This window comes from Eptesicus fuscus, chromosome 5, assembly GCF_027574615.1.
Source record: "Eptesicus fuscus isolate TK198812 chromosome 5, DD_ASM_mEF_20220401, whole genome shotgun sequence".
NCBI lineage: Eukaryota > Metazoa > Chordata > Mammalia > Chiroptera > Vespertilionidae > Eptesicus > Eptesicus fuscus.
This window is the reverse complement of record NC_072477.1, coordinates 21,888,255-21,902,590: the sequence shown is the minus strand read 5'-3', so window position 1 is coordinate 21,902,590 and position 14,336 is coordinate 21,888,255. Positions and strand designations below refer to the sequence as shown.

Sequence of the window (14,336 nt, the reverse complement as noted above, 5' to 3'; positions counted from 1 at the left end):
AATAAAATATATTTAAGAAAAAAAATTGCAAAGATTAATCCTATCAATTTGATACACGGTAAGCTAACTGAGAATATGGTCAACTGCATATCATGGAAGCAATTTCTATTTTCTTGAAAATCGAACAAGGCTCATTTACCTGTAGCAGCAACACTGAAGTTAACAATTATCTTTCCACACACCACCCCTCCCCCACCCTTGGCAAAACTGAGAAAAGGGTACACAGAATTTAAAGTCTGGTGATCTGATTCCTTTATGGTTCTCTTGTTGAGAAACAAGAGCTGCCATCCCCTCACCATTGGTATCGCGCATCTCCTCCTCTCGTTTCTTCATGTAGGCAAAATCATTAACGATAGATTCTGACAGGTCTTCTAGGCGTCGTAGCTCTACCTCTAAGGGTTTGAGCTTCTCAACTTTTGCAATCTGGAAAAGAAAGGAATCATGAACCCACTCCCTGAAAAAACATCGCTCTGGTCAAGAACATAAGACAACGAGTCTTTTAAAATATTTTACCAAACTTAAAAACTCTTCGATCATTCTAAAGTTAGCACCTCTTCCCTTCCCTACAAATGTTTATGTTTCCATCTCAGACTTTCTTATACTTTAATTTTGACTAAAACCTCGGAAGTACTGTAATGTGGTAGGCTATAAAGTAAGATATACTATTTTCGCACGATTTCGGACTTTAATAAAGTACTTTACCTTTCCAATCATGTCTAAGAAATAAACAATATTATTAGCATAATAAGTGTGAGTCAAAGTATTAGCCAAATGTGTTTTTAGAAGAAAAACCACCACATTCTCAATAGGGAATGTACAGGAATGAGAGAGAAGGCATAACTATAGCATTAAGATAATTAACCCAGACTACAAAATTAGAGAATTCTGGTTTGCTCATTTAAATGCCACAACTTTAGATTTAGTGATCCAGAGCCCAGATGAATCTTAAGTCTGCTAAAGAAAAAATAAAAAAATAATTGCACTGCATTTTGTTTTTATTTTTATTTTTAAATTGATTTCAGAGAGAAAGAGAGAGGGAGAGAGAAACATCAATGATGAGAGAGAATCATTGATCGGCTGTCTCCTGCACGCCCCTCACTGGGGATCCAGCCTGGCAATCCAGCATGTACCCTAGGCCAGAATCGAACTAGGGATCCTTCAGTCCGAGGGGCCGATGCTCTATCTACTGAGCCAAACCAGCTAGGGCTGCATTTGTTTTTAGAATGACACTGCTCATTATAAAAAAAAATCTTCAGGGACTTCCTGGTATGCTAAAGAATGAGGAATGTGAGAAAGAAATGAACTATCTTCCCTTCTCAACCTAGACATCTGAAATCCCCAAGATTTGACAAAAGCAAGGGTTTTGTTATTCTAATAGTTTTTCTTATCAATTTTTAAATTATCATTTGCTTTAAAATGGGGATACTCCGATCTTAAAACTCAATACCAGCTGCTCTTAAATTCTTCTATATAAAGAATTCTTCAAAAATTCTTTTTCTACATCTGCTGCTTTTTCTACATCTGCTCCTATTCAATATACATTAATCTAGAACTCCTTACTTTTTCTTCTCTCTTGTCCAATTCGCCTTCCTTGTTCTTTTTCTCTGTTAAATGTTAATAGCTGTTAATATGGAGTGAATGGGAAGAGTTTAAGAGTGTTCTAACGTTCCCTTTGCATATCTGTAATCTTCACTTAACTAGAAAACCGCTGTTAGGATAAGGATATAAAAATTGAGTTGATATTTAAGGTACTTAAAATATAGTGATAGATTTGCAATGACCCACCTAAGTTGTCTTTTACTGGATGTACATTGTTTTTTACATTTGTCAAATCTTTGCTCGAGTTAACGGTGGGACTGACAGCTGCAGAACAGAACTAGGCTAAATGGGTATAAGATCTAACTCTCCTAGCTGGAACCCCAAATGCCAGGTTTTGTCATTAACATAGAATATATATCTGCTGATTGATTTCATCCAGAGCCACAGAACAAGGAAAATTCCCCAAGAAAAAAGATAACAATACAAGAGACATATAATAAGCTGAACCTTAATCTGTTTACCATTTTGTTTTCCCTCCTGGTCTATAGTTCCCTCTCCAAAGCTTCCTATGAGATAGTATAAAAGCAATGGCATGATACTTCTTTAGAGATAAATGATTAAAGTTCCCTAAATAGTAACTTGCAAAAAGAACTGGAAGTGAAACTATGGCTGTGCCTCTGCCAGCTGAAAATAATACCTGTAAAAATTACTCTGAAGACTACTTCTAAGCTCCTCCCTGTGTGTGTGTGTGTGTGTGTGTGTGTGTGTGTGTGTGTGTGTTTCAAATGGCAATAGCCCAAAGGTCTAAAACCTGAAATGGATGATGGAATTAAAATTAATTTGGTATTGAGGTGGCTTTTGTAGTTTAGAGCCCAAAAAAACGTGTCCCCAATGCTGTTCCTTTCTGGTGTTTCATTTATTTTTTTAGTTGTACAAGCAACACAAATATGTTCTCCTGCTAAAGAATTTAAAATATTCAGAAGCACAAGAAACAAAAACAGCAAGTCCACTTTCATAGATCCTCAATTCTCACATCCACATATTCCCTCTCAGTGGTAACCATGATTATGAACTTGGTGTATATCTTTCCAGACCTTGTCAGAAGTTACACACTATTTATGTTTTTGTATGAACATAAATGTACACAGAAAAATTAATTTGAAACTATTTATAAATAGGATCATAATGTATGTATACATTGTTGTACTTGCTTTTCTTTTCCCCACTTAAGGTCTTTCCAAAAACTCCAGCGCCTGCAGATTCACCTCCCTCTTAACTGCTGCACAGTATTCCATACTGCATCCAGGCCATTTTCTATTTAACCAATTTCCCAACCCCTTTTCTAGTATAGGTCCTACTGAAGACTCTATTCATAACCAAACAGCCCAGTTCCTATCATCCAAGTCAATTTTATTATCTCAATGAAATCCCTACTCAATCCTGTCCTTAATCCAGTAAATTATTTTCAGACTTCTACAGGTGGGATAAAGGTCTCTTTTCCTAAAAAAAAAAAAACAAAAAACCTCTCTGCCTAATAACTACCTTTATTCTTATATTAATTTAAGATCTGGGAAGCTTAAAGAATCTAAATATTGAAAACCAACCTGCTATTTCAATCATCTAACATATGGACACTCAAAAGGAAAATCCAACAATAATGAATATATTTGTATGCTTAATCTAAATCTAGAAATCAAAACAAATGTAAAGAGGGGTTTTTGTTTTTTAACATTTAAGACCCTAACAACAATGCTTTTTTTAGTGCTTACTGTGTGCAAGGCACCGAATTAAATTATGACCTCTTCTCCTCAGAAGCCCACAGTCTGGTGAAGAAGCTCACATAAAAAGCTGTAACCATAATATAGGGCATTATATATTAACGTCTACAACAAAGGCACACATTAAAAGTGGAACAGGAATAAAGTAGCATGAGATTATATAGCTGAAAGAATAAAGGAAAACTTAATAGAAGTGGGGAGTTGGGTTTCACAAGTTGCGTAGAATTTTGAAAAAAGATGAGAAGGAAAGATATTCAAGGCTGAGGGGAACCTGCAAATCAAAACACAAAGGGAGAGAAGTGCAGGCCATGCTTAAAAGACCATGAGTAGTCTAATTATGGGTAGTCTGATGTGCATGGATATGTATGTTTATGCATGCACTCATGTCAACACACACATGTGCTAAGAAGATGGTGGTGGGTAATAGCAAATATAAGTCTCAAAAGTTAGGTTGGAGCTAAGATGATGAAGAAGGTAGTATAATGAATTAGACCTATTAGTATATACCCAGGATGTGATATGATATGTATTTTAGAGCGTGTAACCTCACTTAATCCTCATAACCCTATACAAGGTGAATATTATCACCCTTAAATTTTTCAGGTGAAGAAATTAAGGCTCAGAGTATTAAATAACTTTCCCAAGGTCTCAGAACCTCGTGGAGCTGAAACTGGAATCCATGTCTGACTTTACATTGTATTCGGTAGGCACTGAAATTTGATGATGAAAACCTGATGACCACACCAAGTGTTTTCTGGATCAAAGGTGAAGTGAATGAGCTATATTAGGTCACAAGGATCTGGGTAGTTGTCCAGTTTATTAGTTAAATTTCCTAGGTTTCATGCTGTTACTCTAATTTTTACAGACTAAGAGAATAAAATTTTAAAACAAATTATCACAAGTATTCTCAGAAAAACCCTCTTTGCTTGCCCAGGACAAAGCATTAAATGAATATCATCAATACTTAATATCATAGTCAGTATAAGCTAACAAAAAACCTTCTATCAAAATCCCCACTGACTGCTGTGCTCTTCTAAACATCTGTTTAATGTTCAAAATACCTGTAAGAATGTTAAATTATACATGTTTCATGAAGGCAGATCATTTTTCTAGTCTATCTTCTCTCTTCCACAGCTGGAAGGATGGTATGTATTTTGCCAACAGCTTGCTAAGAGCAAGGCTTATTTTATTTGACAGTGTGGATCATAGGTTTTCCATTAGGGGGTAGCATTCCCTTGGCAGGCTGCATCTAGCTGTTAAGTAATCAAAAAAATATTAGTACAAGGGACTTCATTTTGCAAATGAGGAAACTGAAGATACTACAAAATTACTAAGTCCTTTGGGGAGAGGACTACGACTAGCAGATCCATGGTCTTTTTGACTCCCTACCCATGGTTACCAAACCATTTATTCAGCATCAAAACTGCAAAGCTCTGCTGTAAAATGCAAGTAAAACCAAATCCCTGACCTGCAAAAATACACACACTTAGTATATTCAAATCCTACCTATCTTTCAAACCTTAATCATGAAGACTCCTTTAGCCACTCCTGTCCACACTGATTCCCTCTTCCCTAAAGCCCTACAGAACTTACACTAGCCACACAATTCAGATTCAATCATACATTGTCATATTTACATTGTTTTTATTTTTATCATTTCCCCCTACACTAGTTTGGCCCTGAACTCAAGGACATTTTATTTTATTTATTTTTAAAAATATATATTTTATTGATTTTTTTTACAGAGAGGAATAGAGTTAGAAACATCAATCAGCTGCCTCCTGCACACCCCCTACTGGGGATGTGCCTGCAACCAAGATACATGCCCTTGACTGGAATCAAATCTGGGACCCTTCAGTCTGCAGGCCGATGCTCTACCCACTGAGCCAAACCGGTCAGAGCTCAAGGACATTTTAAAAATGTATACTTTGTATAGCCACACACCTGATACATGGCAAACACTTGTAAATTACCTGTTCTGACCATTCTATGAATTCTTCAAAGGAGCCAACTTTCTTATAGCAGATAAGTGCAGCTGGTCCCCTGAAGCAAGCGTTTCCTGAATGCTGAGCACCCTACATCTATTTTCAGGAGGCCCACTGTCTAGGAGAAAGTTCTCACTATCACACTCACTGGCAGTGTTTGGAAATGTTAAAAGTTATAAAGTCGCTCTAGCTGGTTTGGCTCAGTGGATAGTGTTGGCCTGCGGACTGAAGGGTCCCAGGTTCGATTCCAGTCAAGGGCATGTACCTTGGTTGCGGGCACATCCCCAGTATGGGGTGTGGAGGAGGCAGCTGATCGATGTTTCTCTCTCATCGATGTTTCTAACTTTCTATCCCTCTCCCTTCCTGTCTGTAAAAATCAATAAAATATATTTTTAAAAAAGTTATAAAGTCTTTCCCTACATATCTACAACACTTCCAAAATAACTGTAAAATTACTCCTTAACCCATTCCAAATCTTGCACTCCTCAAATGATGATTTGAATCTGAAGAATACAATTATATGTAATTGTACCAAAGAAAGGTGTTAACTCTAAAAAACTGCTTCATAAAAACACATGTGAAACCAGCCTCTAGAGCAGGGGTGGGGAACCTTTTTCTGCCAAGGGCCATTTGGATATTTATAACATCATTCTGAGGCCATACAAAATTATCAACTTAAAAATTAGCCTGCTATATTTGGTCAAACATTTAATTAACTCACCCCGAATGCCTTGCAGGGCCAGACCAAATGATTTTGTGGGCCTTATATGGCCCGAGGGCTGGATGTTCCCCACCTTGGTCTACAGCAGTGGTCAGCAAACCGCGGCTTGCGAGCCACATGCGGCTCTTTGGCCCCTTGAGTGTGGCTCTTCCACAAAACACCACGTGCAGGCGCGCACGTACAGTGCGATTGAAACTTCGTGGCCCATGCGCAGAAGTTGGTTTTCGGCCTGGGCGAGTCTATTTTGAAGAAGTGGAGTTAGAATACTCAAGGGGCCAAAGAGCCGCACGTGGCTCGAAAGCCGTGGTTTGCTGACCACTGGTCTAGAGAATCACTGGATTATTTTCCTTGGTAGAGCACCGAGACTCAAAAGAGAAGCTTCTTGTGGTAAGCCAAATTCAGTCAAATTACTTTGCTACCTCCACACCCTCTACCACAGCCCCTGAAAATTTGAGAAGCATGGCAATAAATTTGAAGATCATCCAGTTTAACACAATGAAGATAAAGAAGACAGAACCACATTCAAGGACAAGTTTACTTGCATGTGGGGTATGTGAATCACAGATCTCTTCACAGAAGCTGAAAAGGTCAATGTGCCAAAATAAGTCCAGATAATACTGCCAAACATAGGACTAAATGAAATTTATTAAGATCCTATTTACTCTCTCATAGCCATTTGGCAGTTTCCAGAAAGGGTAGGAGAAGGAAGCTTTTAAAATCTACTGAATTGACTAAATATGTGTCAGGTGCCTTACCCATGTTATTTCATTTAACTTATATCAACAAAGGGATTTTGGATCTAATACACAGAAACAGAGTTCTTCCTTCCTGAGGGCATTCAGAAAAATAGACATTTTGGAAGTCTTCAGCTGTTGCTCCAATGAGGGAAACTTTTTGTGCGTGTGTGTATCTGTTGATAGCAAATGACTGACTAAAAGAACCACCAGGCAAAACAGGATTTATTTTGTAAATCATCACCCCAAAATATGTTTTTTTAAAAATTGATTTTTAGAGAGAAAGGAAGGGAGGCCCAGCCGGTGTGGCTCAGTGGATTTAGCGTCATCCCATGCACCAAGAGGTCATTGGTGTGATTCCCAGTCAGGGTACATGACCAGGCTGCAGGCTCATTCCCAGGGAGTGATGTGCAGGAGGCAACTGATCAATGATTCTTTGTCATCACTGATGTTTCTATTTCTCTCTCTCCTTCTCCCTTCCTCTCTGAAATCAATAAAAACATATTAAAAAAATAAAGTAAATACTGATGCCAAAGGGCCCAAATCCACTGGAGACAAAGCCTCTCCATTATCTCAAGGACCTAAAATTAAATGTCTCAAAAAACTCTACATATGCTCAGTGCTCCCTGGTAATTAACCAGGGAACAAGTGGTTCTATTGTCCATTTTCTTGTCCTAGTCATTAGCCCAGAGACAACTAACAGCTATATCTAAGCAAAGTTCAAGGGAGCGTAGCCATACAATGAGAAAAGGACTGGTCTTTGGCTTGTGTCATAACTACTTCTCCTCTTCCATCTTAATTTGATCTGCTTTTTTGGGGGGGAGGGGAGGCGTGACGTTGCCAAAGAAAGTAGTGGGTGGAGTTTTTTTGGTTAAGAAACAGTATTTAGAGCTATGTTGTAACCATGTGCGTAAAGAAATGCTTAGGACGTGCCAGACTTCCACATCAGGAAACGGCGCAAAGGAAGGGCTGTGGTTTGCTTTCTGCTAGGGATTCCCCTCTGGGTTAAGCAAAAGGTCAGCAAAGATAATGGCTCTTTCCCAGGGTCAACAAAGTCCAAGGATAATGGAAATTCCACATAGTAGGAATTCAATGAATGCTTGCTTACAGAATAGTCTGAAGTGGAGGATATAGCAACAGTACCTAAAACCTGAAAATCATTTTACCTATTCTTCCACCTCATAATAAATAACTAAACTTTTTATTAGTGTTTTATACCTTACAACAGCACTCTAATATATGTTATCTTATTTAAATATAATTAAGATTCTTCTAAATCATGAAAGTTTAAAAGGATTTTTCACTTTACTATTTTTTTTTTTTTTGCATGGTTCTTTTCAGTTTATTGCATGAATGAGTTACATTAGTCCAAGTTAAAAGCAGACCCCAAATGGTTACATTATATAAGCTATGAGGTTTTTAACTTGTGACAAGGGAGAGAAGGGAAATTCTACTCATTGCAAGGAAATCCGCACTTTAGTTTCAGGGAGCCCAAAGCACTTAAAACCCATGAACCTTCAGCTGGTGGTCTTTAGCCAGACCGATCTCTATCAGGAATTGATGTATGTTCTTGCGCTGGTCATCCTGTAGCTGATTTACTTCTCCATATTCTGGATGCTCGATTAAAGTACAATTGCAGACAAACTTCTTCTTAAACACCTTCACTAGTTTCTTTTGATTGCAATCATCAGAGATCCCTTGGACAGTAGAAAGGGTCTTCCTGCTACTTCTCTGTTAAATTTTTATATGGATATAATCCTCAGTGCCAGCAGAAAGCAGATCATCATGAGCAAAGGAATACTTGCATCAGCAAAGGAATTGAAAGAGTGTAGGTTCTGGTCAGCGAACATTCGATAATACCATAGGCTGATTCCTTTACCTCTGGCACATAGAAAGGTGGGTGGTGGAGGGATCGGGTGGGGGCAGAGCTTCAGGAAGCGAGGTGAGGCTCAAAGGGAGTCCTTGCTGGCAGCGGCTCAGTGACTGGGGTCTCATTTTACTCTAAGTTCATCAAACAGAGTCTCTCTCTTGCTTTGTTTCTTTTAACTAAACTAGCTTGGAGACAGAAACAAGCAAATCAAAGTCTCTTCCATTCACTACTGCATACTTGCTCCTGTTTACTGCCTACAAATAACTCAATCTAGTTTTGTTCAGTTGAACACTTAAACTAGGAAAAAGAGAAAAGACCTGAAGACCTGCAACCGTTGTACTACTACTTCCTGTTGCAGAATCAGTCACTTCCAATCTTCTTCCATTTTAGGATATTCTGTTCCAAATCCTGATGAAAGCTAGAGCAATTTTCTGGTTCCGTCCCTCCTAGAAAAGTCTCTTAAATCACTTAAAGCAACTTAGCCTGTTTATTTTAGTCTACATTCTCCAAAAGCTATTTACATTTCCTGTACCCCACCTCTTCTTCTTGCCCACAGATACTGTTAGTAAAGACTCTGATCTGGGTAAAAATACTCTTATCTTACTGTAAAGATCAATCCTTTGGTCTTAAATAGTTCTTGTGGTTTTTCAAAGGTGCTCTTGATTTGAAGAACCATTTTGTGCTGCCCCCAAAGTCTCTCGTAATAGAGATGAAAAAGGCTCAGTCCCCCTTCCCCTTGTTTTATACACACCTCTACTTCCCTACTACCCAAATGTCAGATTTTATTCTCTATAATACTTCCCGTCAGCAAAAATTTCTCATGATCACTATTCCTAGTCCCTTGCAGTTTTTTCTTCCATCTTTCTCTCTTCCTTAGTCTGAAATCATTTTACCTAAAAGCTACTTATGACTATTGTTGTTTCTCAAATATAGCACAGTTGCTCAAGTCTAAACAGTGCTGAATCCATGCCTTAGATATATATAAGGTGGGACAAAAGAAGGTTTACAGTAGTTTGTATGGAAAATACAGTAATCAATAAATAATGGGGGAGGGCGGGGGCAGGGGGGAGGGGTCAGTGGGGGAAAAAGGAGATGTCTGTAATATTTTCAACAATAAAGATAAATTAAAAATAAATGATAATAAAGAAGAAACTCTGTTTCGTGTACTCAAAACTACTTCTGTCCCACCCTGTATAGAGTTGTCAGTCTGGGAATAAAAGTTTTAGATTTTAAAAACAAATCACTTTTCTTAACCTTGGACATTAACATTTAAATGAATTCCAACTTTTAAAAATTATAAATATATAGATCTATTTGCTGTCTCAAGAGTGCTAATGGCATATGCTTGAGTGTTCTATCACACCAACATTGCTATGGGACAGCTGGTTTAGTTAGTCATTTGGCTGACAGCACAGCTAGAGTTATTGTTTAGGGCTGTTAATACAACTTTTTTTTATCAGTAAAATCGTAGCTGGCTGTCACATGGCTGCTGCGAAAACCATAGCCTTCTGGTCAAAGCACAGCCTGTTGGCCTGAGTAGGTCACAGAAACCTCACGGCCCAGCACACGACTGCCTCCTCTGGCTGTTACAGTGAGACATACCTCTTCATAATTTTTCGCCTCCACTCCATGCTTCATGTCTAGGATCACGAGTTGGTCAGGTAACCGCCCTGTTCCTGAGAAAGAAATCAAAGGATTCATTGTGCGGAATATTTAAAATTCCGGGAAATCACCCACCCAGCCTCCCTCTCTCTAAACCTCCCCCCTCAATAGAGGGAAACAGATGCAAACTCCTCCCCCTACTCAGCTGCAGAAAATTCCTGGCTCTGGCTAAAATCACAAGCATTCCAGACAAAGCCTCTGTCTGTGCGGGGTGCTGGGAAGCAAAGAGAACATGCTGCTGCCAAACATCTCTAAGCAGGCGGGACAGATACTGCGGCTGGAACTACAGAGGAACAGAAAGAAGGAGAGAAAACACGCAGGCTTATTGGACTAGGAAATAAAAGTCAAAATAGTATAAAACAGAGTGGCATATATAGACCAACAAGTAGTGGGGACCAACTTAGGTTGAAAAGATACATTTCCACACCTGAAAAGGTTGTCCTGTCAAATTTTGAGAAAAGGATTATTGGGCATGTACTAAGCTTGGATTTACTTAATATAAACTAGTACTGAAAAGAACACAGGATTTATCTAAGATTTCACTTTAATTCAAACATTTTGGTAAATGTAAGGCCATTTCAATAAATAAACAAAATGTTGTAGAATTATTCCCACAGAGCCAAGAAAAAACTTGATAATAAGAGTACAATTCTCAGGGATGCTTCTTAGAAAGAGAAATGTCTATTTGGTTATAGTAGGGCCAACAGAACCATGTTCATATTTAAAAAGGTAATCTGATACAGCTTGATCAAAAAGGAATTCTAATATTATATCATCAAGTAAGAGAAATGAAGATTCCAAGAGCCCCCCAAAATTGCTCAGTCCTTTGGAATTCAATCCCCTGGAATTTACCTGATTATTTATAAAACAAAAACTGCCTGCATGAAATTAGGACTTTGGGGAAACAGCGCCACATAAGCATTGGGACTCCTGAGACCAGAAGCCACAGAGAATGGTACTGTACCTTCTGCAGCCTGAGAGGCACTGGAGATTTTCTGAAACAGGCTGAAGTCAATGCAATAACTACTCACTGAGAGCTCACTGGGTGCTAGAACTGACCTGGAGATTACAATCTTTGCCTTCCAATAATTCGATGGGGATCTAACACATGAACACGAGTAACAGTTACAGTGAAAATGCAAAGCAGTATAAAACTTTAAGAGGAAAAAACCCAAACTAGTTCAGATAATCCCAGTTATGGAGCAAAGGTTAGAGGAGGGAAGAGATTAGTTATAGATGGACCTCACTGAAGAGGGAGCACCTGAAGGCAGGACAAAGTATTCTAGGCAGAAGACAAGCATGAGGAAAGGCTCAGATATTGAAATGAGTAGGACATGTTTAAATGACAGTAAAGTTCTTTTGGATAGACTAGAAACATCAATTTAAAAGCAATAGAAATAAGACTGAACAGGTAGGATTGAGAAACTATGACAGGTCACCAATGTCTTCTGAGCATTTAAAGCCAGTAAGTCTCCAAAACAAAACAACAAAAAGCTGCATCCAGAGAAGCCTCTTCTCCCCAATCCCAATGTGTAATCCTGATGTCAGCATTGCCCATAGAGATGCAATGCAAAATTTTGCTTCTCCTTTCTCATTTAAAAAGTTGTTAAATCCAAGCAGCACATAGCCCTACCTGGTCCAAATGATCAAGATATTCTCTTCCTAAGACTCTTCCCACTTTCTTTTGCCACAGCATAGCATCAGCATTATTCAAACACAGGTGAAACCACAAAGCCACTCAGGCTCGTCTGAGTCCAGACTATACAATCTCTTGCACAAAACAGCCAACCTAATCCCCTTAGCTGATATCAAGGTCATAAAGGGTCTCCTTTGTAAGAAGACTCACTTATTTCTCTCTAAATTTTCCTGGCAAAAAAAACAACCTTTTAAAAAGTGTTCTTAAGTTCTCCATATCAGAATAAATAGAGAACACATGTAAATTAGAAATTGAATGCTTATTATGTGTCTGTGTGCAAGTATATATATATTATATATTTTTAAAATTAGTTCCTAGGCATCTGCATGCACAGCATAAGCAGCATATAAGAAAGAAATTCAGAACAAAAGATATGTTTAGGGTTATGGTTAGGTTTAGTGTTAGGATTAGGGTAAGGTTTAGGGTTAGAATTAGAATAGGTTAATGGCTAGGTTTAGATTTAGGGTTAGGATTAATTTTAAACTTTTCTTAAAAGTTTAAAATTGGCAAATTTAAACTTTTTAAAAAAGTTTATGTACATGAGACACATATCTATATAGATATATAGGATGTCCCAATAAATGTGTACATGCTTTAACAGCTGATAACTTAATTTTCACTCCTTTTCAGGTTTGATTTAAAATAATGGGTGAAGCCAGACTAAGCTCTGAACAAAGAAAATTTATCCTAAAGTGCTATTAAACTTTTTGTACATAAAAGTTTATGGTACAAAACCAGCAACAGTCGATGAATTGAGGACACACAAATACCAAACAAAATGATTCTTGATGTTTGTGATTCCATTGCTTCATGTTATCAGCAGTGCCTGGACCGTAGAATGGTCATCAGTTTGAAAACAGGCACTGACAAAAAAAATTATTTCTGTAGATTCTTTTAAATTTTGAAAATGAACTGTATGTTAAATACCGACTTTACAATCATTCAAAGTATGTATAAATTTTTTTGGGCACCCTGTATATATTTTTAAATACTTAAATTTTACATATATATCTTCAAATGTCTAAATAACTAATAAGTGATGTATTATTAGAAGAAGCCACATTAACCTCTTTGCTATTTCTGAGACATGCTCAGCATCTCAAAGTGTTTGCTTTTTCTCTAAAGACCTCATTACCATCTGACTTATATTTATTTGTTTATTGTCTGTTTGCTCCAATGAAAATGTAATGTCCAAGAGAGAAGAGACTTCCGTTTTATTCATTGCTATATCCCTAACACCTAGAACAGTACTTAATATATAGGGCACTTAACAATTATTTGCTAAATGAATCAACTAACTGACTGAGAAATTAAGAAGGCTAGAATGTTGAGGAAAGTACTCTAAAAGAATTAAAGGTAAACTCATGTTTAAATGGGAAAAGAGCATTCCAGTAAATGAGTAAATGTGACATGTTTAGAGGGCAGAGCAAACCAGACTGGCTGGGGGTCTGATGAGTAGTGGAAGATAAGGCTGGAGTGAGAGTATAAGGACTATTAAATACCATGACACCTAAAGTCCCGTCCAGCTCAAAAATTGTATGATTTAGGTTTCATTTTATAGATCAGGAATATTACTGCTACTACCAAAAAGGGAGGCGCCATTTTGGGGCTCAGCCCATCTGGTTTCCAGCTGATCTAATAAATTTCCAATTCTTTACCAAAAAAAGAAAAAGAAAAGGGAAAGCTTTTGAAAAGGGACTAACATAATGAAAGACATGTTTTAGGAGATAAATCTGGAACCAGTATTTGGATATTTTAAAAATAGGGGTATTAGTTACAAGGCTAATGACATAATTCATGATTTAAAAGATTAGAGTTCAGATTTGTGTGGTGACAGATACAGAAGATATTTTGAAAGAAGTATCAGCATAACTTGATGATAGACTGGAAAAGACAAAAATAATTTCAAAAATATGAGCCCAAGTAACTGGAAGGATGGTGGTAATACTGATGAGAGAGGGGAACTAGTTTGAAAGAAGTTCATGACATCTTAGTTTTGAGGTAAGAGTGGCACAACCATGTCGAAATGTCTAGACTATTGTTGAGACATCTTGGAACTGAAGGGGTGGGGGCAGGGAAAAGGTTATCAGTCATGAAATTGCTATTAAAGTATTTAATTTTCTATTCTTAATCTATTATTCCATTTACTTCAGGCAAACACCCTTAGCTTTTAGGCTCAATTGACCCATTCTAGATCAAAGGAGTCAATTCTTGGTTAACTGTCAAAAGCACCAAGCTGATCTGCTATTCCTGGGACTCTACTAGAGCCGTTGGCCAAGGTGCTTGCTTTTCTTCTATGATCAGATACTCTGAACAGTCTATAAATGTGAAACTGCCAGGAGTCCTTTTGC

General features: G+C 37.7%; 1 protein-coding gene and 1 pseudogene across 1 annotated transcript in view; both read right to left on the bottom strand.

Annotated features, from left to right (window-relative positions):
• TMED10 (transmembrane p24 trafficking protein 10) overlaps window positions 1-14,336 on the bottom strand; it is a 40,458-nt gene that overhangs the window by 3,774 nt on the left and 22,348 nt on the right. The window contains exons 3-4 of the mRNA XM_008138818.3: window positions 10,230-10,303; window positions 297-423 (exon numbers count right to left, since the gene is read on the bottom strand). Coding sequence (XP_008137040.1) covers window positions 297-423; window positions 10,230-10,303 — 201 coding nt within the window. The remainder of the gene's footprint in view (window positions 1-296; window positions 424-10,229; window positions 10,304-14,336) is intronic.
• LOC114230581 (eukaryotic translation initiation factor 1-like) lies at window positions 8,081-9,619 on the bottom strand (annotated as a pseudogene).